Genomic DNA, 22,814 nt, shown 5'->3' on the forward strand with positions numbered 1-22,814 from the left:
TAGCCAGGGTTGAAAAACACTAACCAATATGTGTGGCTCAGTTCTTTTGGGGGGTCTTTGCATGCTTTTCTTTAATTAGATTTCTGCTGTACCCCTGCTCCCCTCTGTGCCCCAGCCAGCACTTTTTTAGGTTTCTCAGATGGAACTCAGGTTGAAAATCACTGGGCTAATCCACATCAGTGAGGCCCAGAAAGATTGTGTGTCTTGCTGAAGTCATAACAATGAGTACCATAACATATCTAAAATTCAGGGTTTATATTCCTAACATAGTTCTTTTTTATTGCTCTTCTGTGCCTTCATATGTATTGTATCTGGGCAGGTTGATCTGAACTGACCACTTAATCTTTTCCTCCCTAAATAAATTACCATACATTTGTTTCTTCATTCATATATTGTTTATTTATTCATTCAAATAATCATTTATTTGACCACCCAAAGGAATAGTACAGTGCCTGGGAGGAGAGGAGGTAGGTAGAAAATTTGAATAATACAAGTTTTCTATCCTTAAGGTTCTCAAGATGTATTTTATGTTCAATCATAAAACACTATACAGAAAAGCAAATTATTAATTTTTTAAGAGAAACCATAGTATATTCTTTTCCACTGTTTTCTTTTTTTATCCAGGGAAAGACCATGTTTGTAGATTTATTGGCTGTGGGAGGAATGATCGATTCAACTATGTGGTCATGCAGTTGCAGGTAGGTTACGTTGAAAACGTATCTTTAAATCCTTCGGTTTTGATCAAAGTATACAATTACAGTGAATATGAATAAAAAGTAACAACATTCTTAGTACCATGTGATAATGTTTTATACTGTGCAGATGGAACTTTATTTAAACAGACTTGATACAGATTTTCCAAAAATGAAATAATTGTCCGCTATTTGAGTTGACCTGTATCTTTACTGATTGTCATCTTTGCGGTTTTCAATCCCTGCATGGATGAGGGGATATAATGTGAATCTTGCCCCTTCCGCTCTTCATTACCTTAGGGGTTCCAGTTTTCCATTTGTATTCTAAAGTATTGTCTTAGTCTGTTTTGTGCTGCTGCAGAATACCCGAGGCTGAGTAATGCATAAAGAACAGAGATTTATTTCTTACCATTCTGGAGGTTGGAAAATCCAAGATCTAGGGACCCACATCTTGCAGGGGACTTCTTGCTGCATCATTCCATAGTAGAAGTTGGAAGTGCAAGTAAGTATGCACATGAGCAAGGAAGGTGAAGAAGGGGTCCCAGTTCATCCTTTTTATCAGGAACCTGCTTCCAAGATTACCCCACTTCCACACCAAAATATGTCTCAAAATAAGACATATATATGGCCAAAAAGCATATGAAAGAATGTTCAACATCTCTAATCTTTAGAGAAATGCAAATCAAAACCACAGTAAGACGCCAGCTCACACCAGTCAGAATGACTATTATTAAAAAGTCAGAAAATAACAGATGCTGGTGAGATGGTGGTGAAAAGGAAACACTTATACACTGCTGGTGGGAATATAAATTAGTTCAGCTACTGTGGAAAGCAGTCTGGAGATTTCTCAGAGGACTTGAAACAGAACTACCATTCAATCTAGCAATCCCATTACAGGGTATATACCCAAAGGAATAATATTCTACCAGAAAGACACATTCACTTATGTGTTCATTGCAGCACTATTCACAATAGCAAACAAGTGGAATTAACCTTACATGCCCATCAGTGGTGAACTGGATAAAGAAAATGTGGTACATGTATACCATGGAATACTACACAGCTATAAAAATGAATGAAATCATGTTCTTTGCAGCAACATGGATGCAGCTGGAGGCCATTATCCTAAGCAAATTAATGCAGGAATAGAAAACCGAATACTGCATGTTCTTACTGATAAGTGGGAGCTAAACACTGAATACACATGGACACAGAGAGGGGAACAATAGACACCAGGGCCTACTTTGAGGGTGGAGCAAAGAAGGAAGATGAGGGTCGAAAAACTACCTATTGGATACTATACTCACTACCTGTGTGACAAAATCGTTTCCACACCAAACCCCAGCAACACACAATTTGCCCATGTATCAGACCTGCACATATACCCCCGAACCTAAAATAAATATTGAAAAAGAAAAGAAAAACCATAGCAAGTACCAGTCTTGACTACTTGAAACTTTGAGATAGAGGAGAAATGCCATTCCTTTTCTTTTTCTTTTCATCAGTAACATAACTCTGTTCCCTATACATATTTTTTTGAGACGGAGTCTTGGTCTGTCACCTAGGCTGGAGTGTAGTAGTGCAATCTTGGCTCACTGAAACCTCCCTCTCCCAGGTTCAAGCGATTCTTCTGCCTCAGCCTCCCAAGTAGCTGGGAGTACAGCCGTACTCCACCATGCCCGGCTCATTTCTGTATTTTTAGTAGAGGTGGGATTTCATCATGTTGGCCAGGCTGGTCTCGAACTCCTGACCTCAGGTGGTCTGCCCGCCTTGGCTTCCCAAAGCGTTGGGATTACAGGCGTGAGCCACTGCCCCCAGCCTGTTCCCTGTTCTTTAGATGGTAGTGGAGTTAAGTCGAGGGAGCAGAGGAAAGAAATTCAGAAAAGGAATATTGGAATAATGGCTACAGTGGGGAGAAGAGGGAAACCTTTCTATTTTCTCTGACACTACCTCTGACCCTGAAAACACACACACATACACACACACACACACTGAACTATAGTCACCCTCAAAGTTTAAAAACCATGGTTCATCTTGATCTTGCTGCCTAGATCTAGAATTCTCAGTATTTCTTTTCATCTTAAGCAAACGTTGTTTTGGGCATTTGGTTTCTTTATTTTATTTTATTTTATTTTATTTTTTGAGACAGAGTCTCGCTCTGTCACCCAGGCTGAGTGCAATGGCACAATCTCGGCTCACTGCAACCTCCGCCTCCCAGGTTCAAGCGATTCTCCTGCCTCAGCTTCTGGAATAGCTGGGATTACAGGTAGTTGCCACCACGCCTAGCTACTTTTTGTATTTTTAGTAGAGACAGGGTTTCACCATGGTGGCCAGGCTGGTATTAAACTCCTAACCTCAGGCGATCCGCCCGCCTCAGCCTCCCAAAGTGCTGGGATTACAGGTGTGAGACACCGCGCCCAGCAGGTTTCTTTATTTTCTTTCAAGTTATCTAAATAACAGTGATTCTAGAGACATAGATCCTGGCCTAAATGCTTCCTCTTCTCATCAGGAGGCTTCTCTTGTTTCCCTCAGCCATCCTTCAGATTTCATTTAGATTTAAAGATACTAACCTCTGTAGACTATAATCTTAAGGTCTTTCTGAGTCATGTGATTCACTAACTCTTGAGCCAGCCTAGTTTTATTTCTTTAAGCAGCTATCCCTGAACCTTTTTTTTTGAGACAGAGTCTCACTCTGTCACCAGGGAGGAGTGCAGTGGTGCGATCTTGGCTCACTGCAACTTCCACCTACTGGGTTCAAATGATTATTGTGCCTCAGCCTCTCAAGTAGTTGGGATTACAGGTATACACCACCACACCTGGCTAATTTTTATGTTTTTAATTAGAGACTGAGTTTCACCATTTTGCCCAGGCTGGTCTCGAACTCCTGACCTCAAGTGATCCACCTACCTCGGCCTCCCAAAGTGCTGGGATTACAGGCGTGAGCCACCATGCCTGGCCTTTTTTTTTTGAGATGGAGTCTCGCTTTGTCACCCAGGCTGGAGTGCAGTGGTGTGATCTCAGCTCACTGCAACCCTCGCCTCCCAGGTTCAAGTGATTCTCCTGCCTCAGCCTCTGGTGTAGCTGGGACTGCAGGTGCGTGCCACCACACCTGTCTAATTTTTGTATTTTGAGTAGAGACACGGTTTCACCATGTTGGCCAGGCTGGTCTTGAACTCCTGACCTAAGGTGATCTGCCCGCCTTGGTCTCCCAAAGCCCTGGGATTCTAGACATAAGCCACCACGCCCAGCCTCTGAACCTTTTTAGATCATTAATTTGGATCCTGCTTTCTCTCATTTTGGCTAGTAATAATATAACTTTTTATGTGACATTTTATAGTTTTCATCTGGATTTATCATCTTATTTGATCCTCATTATACCCCCATGGGGAGGAGAGAACAAGTTTTATACCTCTTTTGCACATGGAGAAGCTGAGTCTCAAGGAGGTTCGTGATTTGTCTGGTACTAGCCTACTTGATGGGTATTAAAGCTTGGTGGAAGCCTGAACTCAGTATTCTTTAGGCAGTAATAAGAAAAAACTGTTTTGTCTCAGGTTACTATTGACTGGAGAATTATAGAAAGCAGCTTTTTTTCTTTAGTCTGCAGAGTCTTTCTGAGTCTTAGCATATACTCCTTTTCATTCTTGTACTTACCTAAATCTGACTTTCTGTAAATGGGAAGGCTCCTGGTACTGGGAAACCTAAGAGACTGGTGTGTATTAGGCAATGATGACCTTTGTGGCCTTTGGCAAGTTCCTATGGATTTGTCTAAGAACTTTTCCATTTGAATTGCATGCTATATTTTTTTCCTGTCACAAGAAAGTTAACCCATTTAAACTCCCATCTGTACAGTTTGTGGTTGACTTGATTCGGGATTGGGCTAAAGCTGGTATAACCGCTAGAGCATATTTTCTCTTATTTGACATATGGAAGATAACTACTGGGTCTCCTCCATGTATTCAGCTTCCCACAGACAGTCCTAATTTATTCTAAAAACCATAAATTCATTATTCTTAAGATAAACTTGTTCTTTTCCTCCTGCTGATTCAATTACATAATATCTGCCTTAAAAATTTTTAAGGAACAACCTTATCTCTGTTGTAGAAATTCTATTTGCCATTAAAATGTTTTTTAAAATCTTACAGAGCTCAAGCAGTTGTACACATTTTTTTTTCTGAATTCCTCTCGCAAGACCTTGGCCAGGTCTCACCTAATATTTTGTCACCATTGAAGCTTTATATGAGCATCTTTAGTATAGCCAAAGGGTGATATATTGTGATAAGTACATCAACTACAGAGGTGCAAAACATTTTTTCGAGTTCTGTAACCAGTACAACTGTAGATCTAGATTGCCTAACACCTACTACCTTTTAAAAGCTTTTTATTATGGGAAAAATTAAACACACACAAAGTAGAGAGAATAGTATAATTTACACCCATCTACTCATTACCCAACTTCAACAACTGTCAGTATATGGCTAATCTTGTTTCAAGTATTTTCTCTTTCTCCTGTCCCTCCCGAAATTATAGCTAATCCAAGGCATATTTAATCTATATATACATTTCTAGAAGACCAGAATTTTTTTTCTTAAAGTAACCACAATACCTAATAATAATTCCTTAATAATAGCACAAATATCAAGCCAATCTTCAGTTTCATTGATTGTCCATCTCTTTTTTTTTTTTTTTTTTTTTTTTTTTACATTTGGTTTATTTGAATTGAGTTCCAAATAGGGTTCACGCATTGTTTATCTCTTAAGCCTCTTTTAAGCTATTGGTTCTCTCTCTGTCTTTTATTTTCTTGCAATTTTCTTTTCGTTGTGTTTATTGTTATTGATAAAAATGGAGGAATTTGACATGCGCACATTACCATATTCTGGATTTTGCTGGTTGTTTCCCTGTGGTTGTCTTTAATATGTATTTCTGTCTCCTGTATTTCCTATAAATTGATGATTATATAAGATTCCAGTTTTACTTTGCAAGGATACTTCAGAGGTGGGTTGTGTGCTTCCTCTTGAATCACATCAGGAGGCAGTATCTGGTTGTCTCTCTTTCAGTGAAGTTAAGATTGGTCAGTGGGTTCAGGCATTGTCAGTCTGATCCATCCATTTTAAAGTTACCAGTGGTTTTTCTCCTAATGGTTTTATTAACCCATTTGTAATCATCATCCATTATTTTAATGGGGGTTGCAAATACAGTGTTCTATCATTTTATTCTTCTTTTGTTAACTAGAATTCTTCTTCAGTTTGTAGAATAATGAATTGGTTCCCTAATATAAACACATAATAAATATATAACTATATAATAAATCCATAAATTCATGGATTTAACATGTTTGATGTCTTTCAATTATTGCAGTTTTATTTATTTTTTTGAGACGGAGTCTCACTCTGTTGCCCAGTCTGGAGTGCAGTGGCACGATCTTGGCTTCCTGCAACCTCTACCTCCTTGGTTCTAGCGATTGTCCTGCCTCAACCTCCCGAGTAGCTGGGATTACAGGCTCACGCCACCATACCCAGCTAATTTTTTTATTTTTAGTAGAGATGGGGTTTCCCCATGTTGGCCAGGCTAATCTCAAACCCCCAAAGTGCTAGGATTACAGGCATGAGCCACTGCACCTGGCCTATGGTTTTTTTAATATTCAAATTGTCTCATCTTTTGCTACAGGGGCTTCTTTCATGTTGGATCTGGATTCATTTTGTTAGGACTAGGCTGCAGCAGTCTTTGATAGCATCCTTATTTTTTGGTGCAACACTATGTACCAGGCTCATTCTGTATATTTCATACTCCAGATCTGGAATCAGCCATTTCTCCATTAAGCCTTGGCTCCTTTTAATGGGAAATGATGTTTAGAGACCAAACTCTAGATGATGTGGGTGTCTGTTGAAAGTGGGTTGGTCGTTATTTTTAATTCTTTTCAAGTGGATGGATTTAAGAAATACATTTAAAAAAATGAGAAAGTATGCCATGGTTCATATTGACGTTTCTAATTCAAATTTACAATGATATAATTGCTAATAACTTCTACTTACATTTTTATCTCTTTCCTTTTATACCCCCCCCCCCCTTTTTTTTTTTTTGAGGTGGGGTCTTGCTCTGGCTGGAGCACAGTGGAGTGATCACAGCTCGCTTCCGCCTCTACCTCCTGGGGTCAAGTGATCCTCTCACCACACCTTCCTGAGTAGCTGGGACTACAAGTGTGTGCCACCATGCCCAGCTAATTTTGTTTTGTTTTGTTTTGTTTTTTTGAGACAGAGTCCCTCTCTGTCGCCCAGGCTGAAGTGCGATGGCGCGATCTTGGCTCACTGCAACCTCCACCTCCCAGGTTCAAGCGATTCTTCTGCCTCAGCCTCCCGAGTAGCCTGGACTACAGGCACGCGCTGCCACCACGCCCAGCTAATTTTCGTATTTTTAGTAGAGACGGGGTTTTACCATGTTGGCCAGGATGGTCTCAATATCTTGATCTCGTGATCCGCCTGCCTTGGCCTCTTAAAGTGCTGGGATTACAGATGTGAACCACCATGGCTGGCCCTAATTTTTTAATATTTTGTAGTGATGAGGTCTCAGCATGTTGCCCAGGCTGGTCTTGAACTCCTGGGCTCAAGTGATCCTCCTGCCTTGGCTTCCCAAAGTGTTGGGATTATAGATGCGAGCCACCACACCTGGCCTACACTTTTTAATGTATATAGATGAAATTATATGGTTACAATTTACATGAAAATAATTCAGTACGTGTGGGCGGTAGGGGAGAGGATATGGATGGGGAGGTGAATAATAGATGAAACAAGACTGGCCATGAATTGATAATTATTAATTCTGGGTGACCAGTAGATACATGAAAGTTCATTATATTATTTTTTCTCCTTTTGGGTATGTTTCATATCTTCAATTTAGCAATTCACTTGCATTTTTATTGATATCTTGTAAATTTATAGAGAAATGAACTTGCTTCTTTTATTCATTCCACATTACTATATATAGTCCTCTTCCTTTTTTTTTTTGCAAACTGTGGTGGCTTGTGACATTTTATGTTATTTAAAAAATTTTTATTTTAGGTTTGGGGGGTACATGTGAAGGTTTGTTACATAGATAAACATGTGTCATGGGTTTTTTTTGTATGTAATATTACATCACCCATGTATTAAGCTCAGTACCCAATAGTTATCTTTTCTGCTCCTCTCTCTCCTTCAGTCCTCCCCCCTCCAGTAGACCCCAGTGTCTGATGTTTTCTTCTTTGTGTTCATAAGTTCTTGATTCTTCATTTTTTGAATGACTGCATATCAGTCAGTAAGATGACTGTACCATTATTTATGTAACTATTCATTTATTAATAGTACCCCCTTATCTGAAGAGATGCTTTCTAAGACCCCAAGTGGATGCCTAAAACCACAGATCATACTGAACCCTGGACATCTGGGTAACTGATTGGGCCACTAAGTGATTAATGGGCAGGTAACAACATGTGGATACGCTGGACTAAAGGGGTGATTCACGTCCTGGGCCTGACGGAGCAGGATGGTATGAGATTTCATCACACTACTCAGAATGGCCTGTAAAGTAAAACTTATTAACTGTTTATTTCTGGCATATTCCATTTAATATATTCGGACCACAGTTGACTGTGGGTAACTGAAACCAGTAAAGTAAAACCATGGATGAAGTAAAACCATGTATAACCATGGACTATTGTATAGGTTGTTTTCAGTTTTTCTTTGTAACAAATAATAATTCATTAGCAGTATTTACTTTAAAGTATAATTTAGTGGGTACCTGCATGTTTTTACCACATGTTAATAACACTTTACCCCATACTCTTATCAGTTTTGTGTTTACCTTCTCAGATTTTGTGAGTTGATATGTTAGGCTTATATTTTAAAATATTTAAATCTTTTAAAGTATTACTAATGTCATAAATAAAATTTAATTGATTTCCTTTTGAAAGTTTTTGTGGTGAAAGCTGTTTACAAATAAAATTTCAATATTAGGTATATTTTCGGCAATCACAATTTTGATTTTTGAAGAAAAAGCTATTGGAATGCTAATGAAAGTTATTAGGTACTCTCGTGGTTATACAGTTCACTGCTGTAGATTGTCACTTATTTAACATTTGCTACAGGTGCGGGGAACAACAAATTTCCATTAAAAATAATAACTATGGTAAATCCCAATTAATTTATATTATGAGAAAGCTGCATTTAAAAAAGAAGATACGAAGTATGAAAGGATCCTGACTTTACTGTAACTTTTAAACTGTTACTTGAGGAGTACTTCATATTTTATTTTGAATGATATTAATCTAAGAATTTATTGCTTTTCAAAAGTGAATCAATTGTCTTTAGATGAAGTGATGATATTAGTGGCATAGTACCCCTAAAGATATATTATAAAATTGTGGGAATAGATTGGGGTATTTAAATCGCCTTGCGATAGGAGAGCCAGTCTTTTCTTTGGGAGGTAGTGCTGCAGGGCCATGGTCCTGCTCTCCTTTTCAGATTACTGGTTTGTTACCTAAGCTGCAAGGACCCTTGGTGGAGCAGCATCATGAAAAAGTCTGTAGAAAAGCTCTGTGAAAGAGGACTGTAAAAGAAGAGCACTTTGGGGTCAGACAGAGTTAGATTTGGAAAACAGCTTTACATTAACAGCTTAACATTATTTAACCTCTTTGAACCTCAGTTTCCTTATCTGTAAAACAGACACAGGAACAGCTTCTATTTAGGGTACTGTGAGGCTTCAGTGCAATCATGAATGGCAGAGGCTGGATGTATTCATTGCTTTTATATACTTCTATAAGTAAATTAAATGTTTGTCATATAATGTTTGGTCATAATAACAATAGTTAGCATATGTTGAGTACCTATTGTGTACCACACAGTATTCTAAAAACTTTATATGGGGCCAGGCATGGTGGCTCACACCTGTAATCCCAGTATGTCAGGAGGCTGAGATGGGAGACAAGGAGTTTGAGACCAGCCTGATCAACATAGCGAGACCCCGTCTCTATTTAAAAAACAAAAAACACACAAAAAATCTTTAAATAGATCTTGTTTAATCCTCACAGAGCTCTGTGAGGTAGGTTTTCTTAGCTTGTTTTTATGAGGAAACTGATTGAAGAAAGTTAAGTAGCTTGTATGAGAATATATGTTAGGCAGTAATGAGGAATTAGTGCCCTTTGTATGTATATGCATTATATATACTTGATCACACACACACACACACACACACACACACATATATTTTTTTGAGATGGAGTCTTGCTGTGTTGCCCAGGCTGTAGTGCAGTGGCGTGATCTTGGCTCACTGCAACCTCCGCCTCCCTGGTTCAAGTGATTCTTCTGCCTCAGCCTCCTGAGTAGCTGGGACTACAAGCGCGTACCACCACACCCGGCTAAATTTTTGTATTTTTAGTAGAGACAGCGTTTCACTGTGTTAGCCAGGATAGTCTCAATCTCCTGACCTTGTGATCCGCCCACCTCAGCCTCCCAAAGTGCTGGGATTACAGGCGTGAGCCACCGCTCCTGGCCTGATCACATATTTTAAATAAATAAATATAAATGTAAATAATATAAATTATGTATTTGATTACTTATATTTTAAATAATCAAGACTATTTTTTGTTATGACTTCAGAGATAAAGGGAAACATGATGAATCAGAAACATGATATGCTAAAAATCTGGTTTTTCTAAAACTTGTCTGAAACATTTGTATGATTAAGAGATCTGTTGAGTGAGAGGATCACAATTTGGGTAAAATTCTTGCTATTGGCTGGGTGCAGTGGTTCATGCCTGTAATCCCAGCACTTTGGGAGGCTGAGGCAGGTGGATCACCTGAGGTCAGGAGTTCGAGACCAGCCTGACTAACATGGTGAAACCCCATCTCTACTAAAAATAGACAAATTTGCTGGGCATGGTGGCATGCACCTGTAACCCCAGCTACTCAGGAGGCTGAAGCAGGAGAATTGCTTGAACCCGGGAGGTGGAGGTTGCAGTGAGCCGAGATCGCGCCATTGCACTCCAGCCTGGGCAACACGAGTGAAACTCCACCTCAAAAAAAAAAAAAAAAAAAAAAAATTCTTGCTATTTTACTGAAAACATTTTTTAATGGTAAGTGAGTAGTTTCCCAGTCTTCTCTTATAATATAGTTTTAGTATTGTATTTGAAAGTGTTTATTTGATTTCCATAGGGTCGGAATCTGGCAGATCTTCGCCGTAGCCAGTCCCGAGGCACATTCACCATGAGTACTACTCTCCGGCTGGGTAGACAGATTTTGGAGTCTATTGAAAGCATTCATTCTGTGGGATTCTTGCATCGGGACATCAAACCGGTAGGGACCTTTTCTATCCAGAGCACAGAATGAGTTTGATACTTTTAATGTTATGATGGGACACAATAAATTACAAATGTAGCTTTGTGTATTTGCTGTGGTAAAATACAAGGTAATATTTTCATTCCAGTAGAGACCTGGAAGCAAAAATATAACTTACCTCTTAATTTTTTTAAGTGATAATTACAACTACAACTTATTTTCAGGAGTTTTTCTCATACAGTGAAAATAAAAACTGAGACTGGGGCAGTGGCACATGCCCATAGTCCCAGCTACTCAGGAGGCTGAAGCAGGAGGATTCCTTGAGTACAGGAGAGGGAGACTACAGTGAGCTATGATCGCTCCTGTGGATAGCCACTGCACTCCAGCCTGGGCAGCATAGTGAGACCCTGTCTCTTAAAAAAGCTTTATGTTTGACTATTATTATGTGTGCTAACATTGCCGGTTACTTAACCTTATGTCTAAATTGGCATTATTCCTTGGTTTCTTTTATAGATATATTGGTTAAAAAACTATATATGTTGCTTTTAGTTGTTCATACTGTGTTCTTGAACTATTTGTTAAGTCAAAAATTATAAGAAATCATCAGTTGTGAAAGACGTTATTTTTCTCCTGAGTGCTACTGTGGAAATATAGTGGGGTTTTTATTTACTAATCTTTTTGGCTTAGAAATTGTCATTTCCATAAGTGTGAAATAGGCTTTTTTTGTGTGCTTTTTGGTGTTTGATTGTTCATTAGGTGAAATGACCCATTTCTGATATACCATATTTACTATAAATGTATCATATGTTGGTATAGTTGAAAAGTATAACCGTCAGTTGTTACATGACTTCTAAAATTAGTTTATGTGAAAATGCTAACTAAATTTAACAGAGTAGAGTCAGTCTATTTCTATGCATCATTATTTGAGAACCATGGTTGGAAGACTTTCTATTTTTATCAGAAAGCCCATAAGTAGAACAATATTAAAACAACAACAAAAAAAAACTAACAGTTCTGGTAACAATTTGGCTTTTACCTTCACAAGTCCTCTTACTTACATACTCATCTTTGCATTTGTGGTCATTTAATATCACGCTGATTTTCTTTAGGGGAAGAATACAAAGTGTATTTTCCTTAAGTCTGTTTTGAAATGTTTCTATAAGTTGTATTTTTGTATTTTAATTTTGGACTTAGTGAAATTCAGCTTTATGATGCTTATAGGAAATTCGTTTTTTTTTTTTTTTTTTTTGTGACAGAGTCTCACTCTGTCACCCAGGCTGGAGTGCCGTGGCACAATCTCGGCTCACTGCAACCTCTGCCTCCTGGATTCAAGCAATTCTCCTGCCTCAGCTTCCTGAGTAGCTGGAATAACAGGCACACGCCACCACACCTGGTTAATTTTTGTATTTTTTTTTTTTTAGTAGAAACGGGGTTTCACCATGTTGGTCAGGCGGGTCTCAAACTCCTGACCTCGTGATCGACCCACCTCGGCCTCCCAAAGGGCTGGGATTACAGGCGTGAGCCACCGCACCTGGTTAATTTTTGTTTTTTGGTTTTTTTTAGTAGAAACGGAGTTTCACCATGTTGGTCAGGCTGGTCTCAAACTCCTGACCTCGTGATCCACCCACCTCGGCCTCCCAAAGGGCTGGGATTACAGGCGTGAGCCACCACACCTGGCTGCTTATAGGAAATTCTTTTAAATTTCTACGGGTTTTTTTTTTTTTGGTCCATCTCTGATTTCTCCTATTTTAAAAAGTAGGGATTGAGTTGTCATTTAAGCATTAACTTAGACTAGAATTTCAGGAACTTAGAGTTCCAAGTCTAGTTAATGTTGTTTTGTATGTAACCTTAGTCATTTACATCCTTTTTTGCTCAAAGTTTACCTGAGATTAAGCATTAATAGAACCCAAAACTAAATCATATTTTAATACCACTGAACATCATTGACTAGAATAGTATATTTGGAACATGTATGTTATATAGAGCTTACATAGAAGAAGACTTAAAATGTAAGAATGATAAAATGTAAGGACTAAGTATTATAAGAATGTATATATTTTCCTTCTTTATTTTTCTAGTCGAACTTCGCTATGGGTCGCTTTCCTAGTACATGTAGGAAATGTTACATGCTTGATTTTGGCTTGGCTCGACAATTTACCAATTCCTGTGGTGACGTCAGACCAGTAAGATTTTTCATATTATTATCAAATATTTGATAATTACCCTGGTATTTATAGTATCACACTTTTTAAACAATGCTAATTATTTATCCTAATGGGTGTTATCTAAGAAGTGGCATATACATTTAATGATTAAATTATAGAATGACAATAAATTTTATTGTTGAGATTTGTGGCTTCAAAAAATGTACATTAGAGGGAGATTTAGAGTGGTCTTATAGTAAGAACACACGTTGACCCTTTGAGATTAGGGGTCATTTTTGCAGTGTAAGACCCTTTCTACATACTATAATTCTATTTCAGTTATTGTACTTTTTAACTCCCAAATTTCCACTTAGTTCTCTTCATTGATATTCTCTATTTGGTGCCACACTATCATCACATTTTCTTTTACTGTTTAATCAAGCTGTCCTTTATTTCTGAAAACATACCTATAATGGCTACTTTGAAATCTTTCTCTGTTAAATCCAATATCTGGTCACTCTCACAGACAGTTTCTGTTGCCTGCCTTTTTCCCCCTATGTGTAAGTCATACTTTCCTGTTTCTGTGCATGCCTCATGATTTTTGTGTTGGAAACTGGGCATTTTAGGTAATATATTGCAGCAACTCTGGGTACTGGTCTTCCCCTTCTAGGGCTTGTTGTTATTTTTTGTTTAGTGGCTGACAGGATCATTTTAGTGAAATCTGTTCCGTTCTCCCTCCCTTCCTGCCAACCGTACACACAGTATTAAGACTCTGTTGTTGCTCTTCAGGGAGGTGCATCTTTGGGTATGACCACAATTACACTGTGATGGTAGTGGTGCCAGTAAGGCTCACTTCTGCTCCTTGGCCACATCCAGCTGTTGAACTTCACTAATTGCAGGCCGGTTACTTTATTGTTTATAACAATATCTTGGGGGCATAAATACCTTGACTAACTAATTTAATCAAATTGTGGCTTCTAAAATGGAATCATTTCTGAAGTCAGCGTTTGATCATTGTTCTGACGTCAGGTCTTTCAGCTATCTTTTCCCCCTACTTCTCTCCTGCCCAGCTATTCTCTAAGCTGTATCTTCAATGAATTTCCTCCCAGTTCCCTTTACCACAACCTCTATTTTTGATAGGGCTTTTAGGTTTGTTAAAACATTAGGCAAACTAAATTGAACAGAGTTTAGTTGAGCAAAGAATGATTCATGGATCAGGTAGCCCCCAGAATAAGAATAGGTTCAGAATGACTCCGGGGCTGCCACATGGTCAGATAACATGTATGAACATAAAAAGTAAAATGAGTACAGAAAATGTAAGTGAGGTACAGAAACAGCTGGATTGGTTACAGCTGGGCATTTGCTTTATTTGAATCTGTTTTGAACAGTTGGCTGATGTGGTTGGCTGAGACTTGGCTATTTGTTACAAGAGTAGTTTACAGTCTATTTACACAAGTTAGGTTACCATCATTACATCTAGGCCAGCCATAAAACATGTACAGAGGCAGTTTTAGGCCAAACTTAATTTAGCAATAAAACTGTAAGGCATTTATGTCACTCTGTCAATATCGTAAATGGACTTATTTGGTCTCCGTATGGGATTCAAATGAGACCAAGTCTTATTTGGTCTCAGCTCCTGTCTGTTTTGGGATCTGTCTGCTTCTTTAAAGTTTTGGTTTGATGAAATTAATAATAAATATAAAATAAAAAATAAATATAAAAATAAAAGTTAATGTCATACTTTTTTGGATTGTGATTGAAATAATTTTCTCATATTGTTCTACTAATATAAAATCAAAAGTTCCCATTGTAGATTTGTTTCATATGTACAATTATTTATTTATTGCTAGGAAACTTGAATTGGTTGTTTGGATTGTCTAAGTATACCGTCATGTTATCTGCAGAAATCTGTATTTTGATTTTGTTTATTTTGTCTTGATATATATATATTCCAAAAGAGTGTAAAAAACATTAAAAAATGAAGGAAGAATAACAAAACATCACTGGCCTCCATCTAGGTTAAGAAATGGCATGTTACCAGGCAGGGCGCGGTGGCTCACGCTTGTAATCCCAGCACGTTGGGAGGCCGAGGCGGGCGGGTCATGAGGTCAGGAGATCGAGACCACGGTGAAACCCCATCTCTACTAAAAATAGAAAAAATTAGCCGGGCGTGGTGGCGGGCGCCTGTAGTCCCAGCTACTCGGAGAGGCTGAGGCAGGAGAATGGCGTGAACTCGGGAGGTGGAGCTTGCAGTGAGCCGAGATTGAGCCACTGCACTCCAGCCTGGGTGAAAAAGCGAGACTCTGTCTCAAAAAAAAAAAAATAAATGGCATGTTACCATCTTAGAAGCATGCTGTGGGTCCTTTCCTGATCATATCCCTTTTTCTTCCTCAAGCAGCACTGAGAAATAGAGCTTACTATGATGATAGCAATGTTCTGTATCTGTACTGTCTTATATGGTAGCCACTAGCTACGTGTGGCTATAGAGCACTTGGATTGTAGCCAGAGCAAATGAGGAACTGAATTTTATTTTATTTTATTTTTTAATTTAATTTAATTTTTTTTTTTTTTGAGATGGAGTCTCGCTCTGTCGCCCAGGCCAGAGTGCAATGGCGCCATCTCGACTCACTGCTACCTCCGCCTCCTAGATTCAAGCGATTCTCTTGCCTCAGCCTCCCGAGTAGCTGGGACTACAGGCGCCCGCCACCACACCCAGCTAATTTCTTTTTGCGTTTTTAGTAGACACAGGGTTTCACCATGTTGGCCAGGCTGGTCTTGAACTCCTGACCTCTTTGGCCTCCTGAAGTACTGGGATTACAGGCATGATCCACCACACCTGGCCCAGGAACTGAATTTTAAATTCAATTAATTTTAAGTGGCTATCATATTAGCCAGTGCAGCCCTTGACATACTCTCCATTCTATATTTTGTGTTAACTAGTTTCTTTGTTTTCTTTCTTCTCTCTTCTGCAGATCTTGAGGGTACTTGTTTTGGAGTTAGGGAGCAGATGCAGATCGCTGCCATGACAGGCCTTCATGTTTAGCTTATAAATTTAACCCAATCTACTTTTAATTTTTTTATCCAGTCCCTCTCTCCCTCTTCCCTCTCATATTCCTTTCCCTCTGCTTTTTACATTTATTATTATTATTTAAAGAGACAGGGTCTTGTTCTGTTGCACAGGCGGGAGTGCAGTGGTGCAATCAAACCCATTGTAGCCTCAAACTACTGGGCTCAGGTGATCTTCCTGCCTTAGCTTCTCAAAGTTCTAAAATTACAGGTGTAAGCCACCGTACCTGGCCTCCTCTGCTTTTTTATTATTTTATTATTATTATTATTTGCTTTTTCCCCTGATTTGATGTATATTGTTGTCCTTTTTTATTATTATTTTTCATTTCTATTTTGGGTTTGGGGCACATGTGCATGTTTGTTATATAGGTAAACTCGTACCATGGGGGTTTGTTATATAGATTATTTCATCACCCGGGTAGTAAGCCTAGTACCCGATAGTTATTTTTTCTGATCCTTTCCTTCCTCCCACTCTCCATCCTGAAGGAGGCCCCAGTGTACGTCGCTCCCTTTGTGCCTATGAGTTCTCATCATAACAAATACTGTTTTATTATCACAGTAAATACCCTGTTGGCTGATCAATATGTAATAGTACTTGGTCTGTTAATTGAAAAGATTCATTAAGGATGAAGAATCATGACATATTACTTTAAGCATTTTTTATATTTTTCTTTGTTTTCTAAGTCTTTTTGTTTTGAACTAGTTAAGACTCCTAAGAAGTTACAAAAATAGTACAGTTACCATGTACCTTCATCCAGCTTCCTCCAGTGATAATACCTTACATAATCATAGTACATTGTCAAAACTGGGAAATTGATGTTGGTATATTATTATTAACTCAAGTACAGACTTAGATTTTACCAGGTTCAACATGCACGTTTTGGTGGGGGAGGGGTGGTATATGAAATTTTATCACATGTATAGATTCATATAACCAACTGCTATAGTTTGAATATTTGTCCCATCCAAATCTGATGTTGAAATTTGATTCTCAGTGCTGGAAATGAGGCCTAATGGGCAGTGTTTGGGTCGTGGGTTGGATCACGCATGAATAGATCACTCCCCTCCCTTGGGAGCGGAGGAGTCGTGAGTTCTCACTCTGTTAGTTCTTATGAGAGCTGGTTGTTAAAAAGAGCCTGGCAACTTCCCCCACCTTCTTGCTTTATTTCTCACCATGTGACCTCTGCACATGCCTCCTCTGCTTTGCTTTCTACCATGAGTGGAAGCAGCCTGAAGCCCTCACCAGAAGCAGATGCTGGTGCCATGTTTCTTGTACAACCTGCATGCAGAACTGCGAACCAAACAGACCTCTTTTCTTTATAAATTTCCAGCCTCAGGTATTCCTTTATAGCAGGGATGTCCAATCTTTTGGCTTCCCTGGGCCACATTGGAAGAAGAATTGTCTTGGGCCGCACATAAAATACACTAACAATAGCTGATGAGCTAAAAAAAAAAAAAAAATCACAAAAAAAAATAATGTTTTAGGAAAGTTTATGAATTTGTGTTGAGTTGTGTTCAAAGCCATCCTGGGCCACATGTTGGGCAAGCTTGTTTTGTAGCAGTACAAATGGACTAAGACATCAACACCATAATCCAGATAAAAAACTATTCTATCACCATGAAGGAACTTCCTCAAAACGTAAATGTATATTTATTTACCAATCTTGTGGTATAGGACCATCAGTCAGAAGGCATTACAGAGGGAATGATGGAGTGTATCTGTTATACCAGTGTGGTGTTTACGAAGTTGGTTTTGACAGCCTCTACTCTTTATCACCTTTAAGATGTATTAGTTACATTAAGTAGGGTTGTGAGGGGCAAAGAAGTCCTAAACTATATATATATATATATATATATATATGCAACACTTTGATTCATAATTTCAGAGTTGAACTTCTGTTTATCTAATGATTTGAATCTGCCTGTTCATTTTTTGTATGTATCCTGCTTTTAAGGCATTCCCCAGTTTCAGCCCTTCAGCTGGCATCTCACACTGGCCCTTTGTGTCTAAGCTCTTGGAGTGACATGTTTTCTCCTGTTGCTCCCTTCTTAACCATTCACCTGAAACTTCCAGTGCCTAGGATTGTAGTAACTTACATAAGAAAAATGTTTAAAGTCTTTTTTCTCTGTTAGTATTTCAGAATTTAGCTGAATTTGAGATATTTTCTTAATTCCATTGGGAGTAGTTGTATTACATAGTTCTCCTTGCATTTTTTCCCCTGATCTTTCCCTTTTGTTAGCAATGGGCCAGGGCTCATTCCTAGAGTCATTCTCTTCTTTCTTGATTTATTCTCCTAGGAGTTCATCCCGTCTCTAACATACATTCCCTCCTTTACATTCACACTGCTTCTGCCCTTGTACTAATTTTGTTGTTTCTTGTTTTAATTGTTAAAATAGTTTCCTCACTCATCTCTCTGTCTTCTCCTTTCAGTCTATCTGTTATACTTCCAGCAGAGTCAACATCCATCCAGAGCATTTTCTCAATCATTACTTTCCAGCTTAAAAATATTTTATGAATTCCAATTACCTACATGCTATAAACCAAATTAAAGAAGACCTTAATTTGACATTTAAGTCCTTCCTTAATCTGACTTCAACCTATTTTCTGTTTTTTTTTCTCTCATGGTCTGCTGCAGTCATACCAGATTTGTTTCTCTAACACCAACAGTGTTTTCCTCCCTCTTTGCATTGTTCACCATGTTCTTTTTACTTAAAATGCATCTCATTTTTTCTATTGTAATTCTGTCAGCCCTTCAAGGCCCGATTTATTTTTTCTTTTTTGTTTTCATTTGAATATCTAGGTATCAAATAAAATATGCTCCATAGATTGTTAAATACTTTCACTTTTTACTTTCTTTTTCTTTCAAAATGTTTTTAAATATAAATTTCAAATAGGTAATATATTCATGTGATGCAAAAATTAAAGAATTAAAAATGTATCAAAATTAAACACTTATGCTCTTTGAAAGACACTGTTAAGCAAATGAAAAGACAAGTCAGTGAGCCGAGATCATGCCACTGCACTCCAGCCTGGAGACAGAGTGAGACTCTGTCTCAAAACAAAAAAAAACAAAAAAAACAAAAAAACAACCCTGGCAAGATACCACTGCCTACCAGTTAGAATGGTTAAAACAGAAACCAGACAATGCTAAGTGCTGACAAGGGACAGAAATCATTGGTTGTCAGAGACTAGGGGTGGGAGGGATTGACTCAAAGGGGCATTAAGGAAACTTGTTGGAGTGATGGAAATATTTGATATCTTAGTTGTGGTGGTAGTTATATGACTTTGTATCAGTCAAAACTCATAGAACTGTGTATACATAAAGTATGAATTTTACTGTAAGTAAATGATGATACCTCAATAATTAAAAGTAAAGCAAATTAAACCTGACTTGAAAATAAATTAAAAAGTTAACAGTGAAATAAATCTCCATTTCACCTCTGCCTGTTCCAAATCTACTCATTTCCTATACTGTCTCTGATTCTTCCCCCTATTCCCTACATTCACCTTTAGGTAGCTGTACTGTTATTAGTTTCTTAATATATTCTTCCAGAATTTCTTTATTCACATACAAATACAAATGAACATTCTTATTTTTCCCTTTTTGATTCAAAAGGTAGCATGATATACATTTTGTACCTTTCTTTTTTTCACTTGTCAGTGTATCTAGATGATCTTTCCATGTTGGTATATAGAACTTCCTCATTCTTTTTTTTTTTTTTTCTTTTAGACAAAGTCTCACTCTGTCACCCAAGCTGTAGTGGAGTGGCACGATCACAGCTCACTACAGCCATGGCTCAGCAGTCCTCCTACCACATCCTCCTAAATAGATGGGGGATTCTCCCATCTCAGCCTCCCAAGTAGCTGGTAGCTGGGGCTATAGGTGTGTGCCACCATGCCCAGCTAATTCTTTAATTCTTTTTTTTTTTTTTTTTCTTAGAGTTGGGGTCTCACTATGATGTTGCCTGGGCTGGTCCTGAACTCCTGGCCTCAAGTGATCCTCCTGCCTTAGACTCCCAAAATTCTGGAATTATAGCCATGAACTACTGTGCCCGGCCCCCCCCCCCCCCTTTTTTTTTTTTTTGCAGCTTCAGAGTGTATTCCATTATTTGGGCATACTATAATGTATTTAATCAGTGTCTCCTATTGGCAGACATTTAGGTTGCACAAAATCTTTTGCTATCGCAAACACTGATGGTAGTGACTGACTTTGTACATCCACTATTTTTGCACAAATGCAAGTGTATCTGTGAGATAGATTTCCAGAAGTGAAATTATGAGACAAAGTGAATATATGCATTTACAATTTTGATAAATATTGCCGAAATGCCATCAATTGAGGAAGTTTCAAGAGATTGTTTCAAGACCCAGTAAAGTGCTGCCTATTCCTAAGACTTGTCCTTCCTCCCTCCTACTGCATGGAACTAATCCTGACCTCTCCCTAGTGTTTATATTTCATTGTGCTTCACTAATGATATTCATTATAATCTGCTTTAAATTGGAATCATTTGCATATGTGGCTGTTTTTCCCCAATTGCGTTTGAGTTGTCTTTACTACATTAAATAAGGTGATTGAATTTCCTTGATCTGACATTATTTCTTTTTCTTATTAGAATTAGATGAGATATGCAAACTGGTATTACTTCTTTGACTATGTCAAGATTTCTCTAAACAGCTGATTTCTCTTTATCTCTATTTCAGCCTTTCTATTGCAGACATAAGGTCAGAGCCAGGCCAGGGAAACTCTTTTTTTTTTTTTTTTTTTTTTAGACGGAGTCTCGCTCTATCGCCCAGGCTGGAGTGCAGTGGCGCAATCTCGGCTCACTGCAAGCTCTGCCTCCCAGGTTCACGCCATTCTCCTGCCTCAGCCTCTCCGAGTAGCTGGGACTACAGGCGCCCGCCACCACGCCCGGCTAATTTTTTGTATTTTTAGTAGAGACGGGGTTTCACCGTGGTCTCGATCTCCCGACCTCGTGTTCCGCCCGCCTCGGCCTCCCAAAGTGCTGGGATTACAAGCGTGAGCCACCGCACCCGGCCGGAAACTCTTAAGTAGAAAGAGTCTCTTGGGCTTGTCTTGGCTAGAATCCATCAGGGAGAAGTCTAGATGCCCAATCAACTGTGGACTAGGCTGCAGAATGTGATAATAAGTCTGGAGATTTTCATTCTGACAGTTACTGGAATGAAAATAATTGGGCAAAATTACATAACACACAAAAAATTCTATGTTAGCTGAAGGCTCATTGTCAGGTAATGAATAAAAGTACAACCTCTGAAATGTTATTTACCAAAAAAGATTCATAGTAGACTTTCATATGTTCTCTTAGACATTTTTCTTCTAAAAAGAGAACTCTCCAACCTTAGTTCCATCAATCAAATTGAGAATATTAGGTATTCCTGTTAATCATGATGTCTTAGGAAAATATTGAGATCCACTGACTATGATTGTCAATGAATGGCAGCTAAGAAAATAATGGGGATTTTTTTAAAGATTGCAAGAACTTTTAATTACTGAGACTTGCCATTAAATAGAAAATATTTTAAAATAGTTGTCTTAAAAACCAAACAAAAGTAAAGGGAAAGAGAGTATTTAATGAAGAAAGAAATGAAATAGCTAACTTGATTAAACATAGATTATAAAAATGAGCAAGTGGAGGAAGAACACATAGATTGTTTATCCTATGCAATAACATATGACCAAATTATTCTGGTAAGGATTTTTTTCTTTTTTTTTTTCTTTTTTTTTGAGACAGAGTATCACTCTGTCGCCTGGCTAATTTTTGTGTTTTTAGTAGAGATGGGGTTTCACCATGTTGGTCAGGATGGTCTCGATCTCTTGACGTTGTGATCTGCCCACCCCAGCCTCCCAAAGTGCTGGGGTTACAGGCGTGAGCCACTGCACCTGGCCAGGATTTTTAAAATAACATTTACTATCTTTTCTGACTACAAAAGTAATACATGTTAATTGAGAAAAATTTGAGGTTACTTAAGGAAAAAAAAACCCAAAAATTATACTAATGAAAAGTGTGTCTATGATCATTTTCAATTTTGGCAGTTTTCATATTGAGCTACGGTGCCACCCACGAATCGTCAGGGTACTGACTTGATTCTTGTGGAGCAGTAGAATGGAGACAATGTTTGTTTGTTTGTTTTGTTTTTTGGTTTTTTTTTTGAGACGGAGTCTTGCTGTGTCGCCCAGGCTGGAGTGCAGTGGCGAGATCTCCGTTCGCTTTAAGCTCCACCTCCCAGGTTCATGCCATTCTCCTGCCTCTGCCTCCCGAGTAGCTGGGACCACAGGCGCCTGCCACCACACTTGGCTAATTTTTTTGTATTTTTAGTAGAGACGGGGTTTCACCGTGTTAGCCAGGATGGTCTCGATCTTCTGACCTCGTGATCCGCCTGCCTCAGCCTCCCAAAGTGCTGGGATTACAGGCGTGAGCCACCACGCCCAGCCGAATGGAGACAATGTTGAAAGACCTTAGTTAATGCCCGGTTTTATTATTTACTGATTTTTGTGTCCTTAGACAAGTTACATACCTCTCAGAGCCTATATATTTGTAAAATGAGCAAGACAAAGACCTCGCCCTCACAGAGTTTATATTCTATGTGCTAA

General features: G+C 38.5%; 1 protein-coding gene across 8 annotated transcripts in view; it reads left to right on the forward strand.

Annotated features, from left to right (window-relative positions):
* Positions 1 to 22,814, forward strand: part of TTBK2 (tau tubulin kinase 2) — a 179,570-nt gene that overhangs the window by 82,488 nt on the left and 74,268 nt on the right. For 7 of the 8 annotated variants that reach the window (XM_058427579.1, XM_032176063.2, XM_032176062.2 and 4 more), the window contains 3 exons: positions 625 to 698; positions 10,871 to 11,011; positions 13,072 to 13,176. In XM_058427579.1, coding sequence (XP_058283562.1) covers positions 625 to 698; positions 10,871 to 11,011; positions 13,072 to 13,176 — 320 coding nt within the window. Of the gene's footprint in view, positions 1 to 624; positions 699 to 1,053; positions 1,195 to 10,870; positions 11,012 to 13,071; positions 13,177 to 22,814 lie in introns of all 8 variants that reach the window. The other variant, XM_032176066.2, reaches the window with a different exon arrangement.

Source organism: Hylobates moloch, unplaced genomic scaffold (genome assembly GCF_009828535.3).
Source record: "Hylobates moloch isolate HMO894 unplaced genomic scaffold, HMol_V3 SCAFFOLD_14, whole genome shotgun sequence".
NCBI lineage: Eukaryota > Metazoa > Chordata > Mammalia > Primates > Hylobatidae > Hylobates > Hylobates moloch.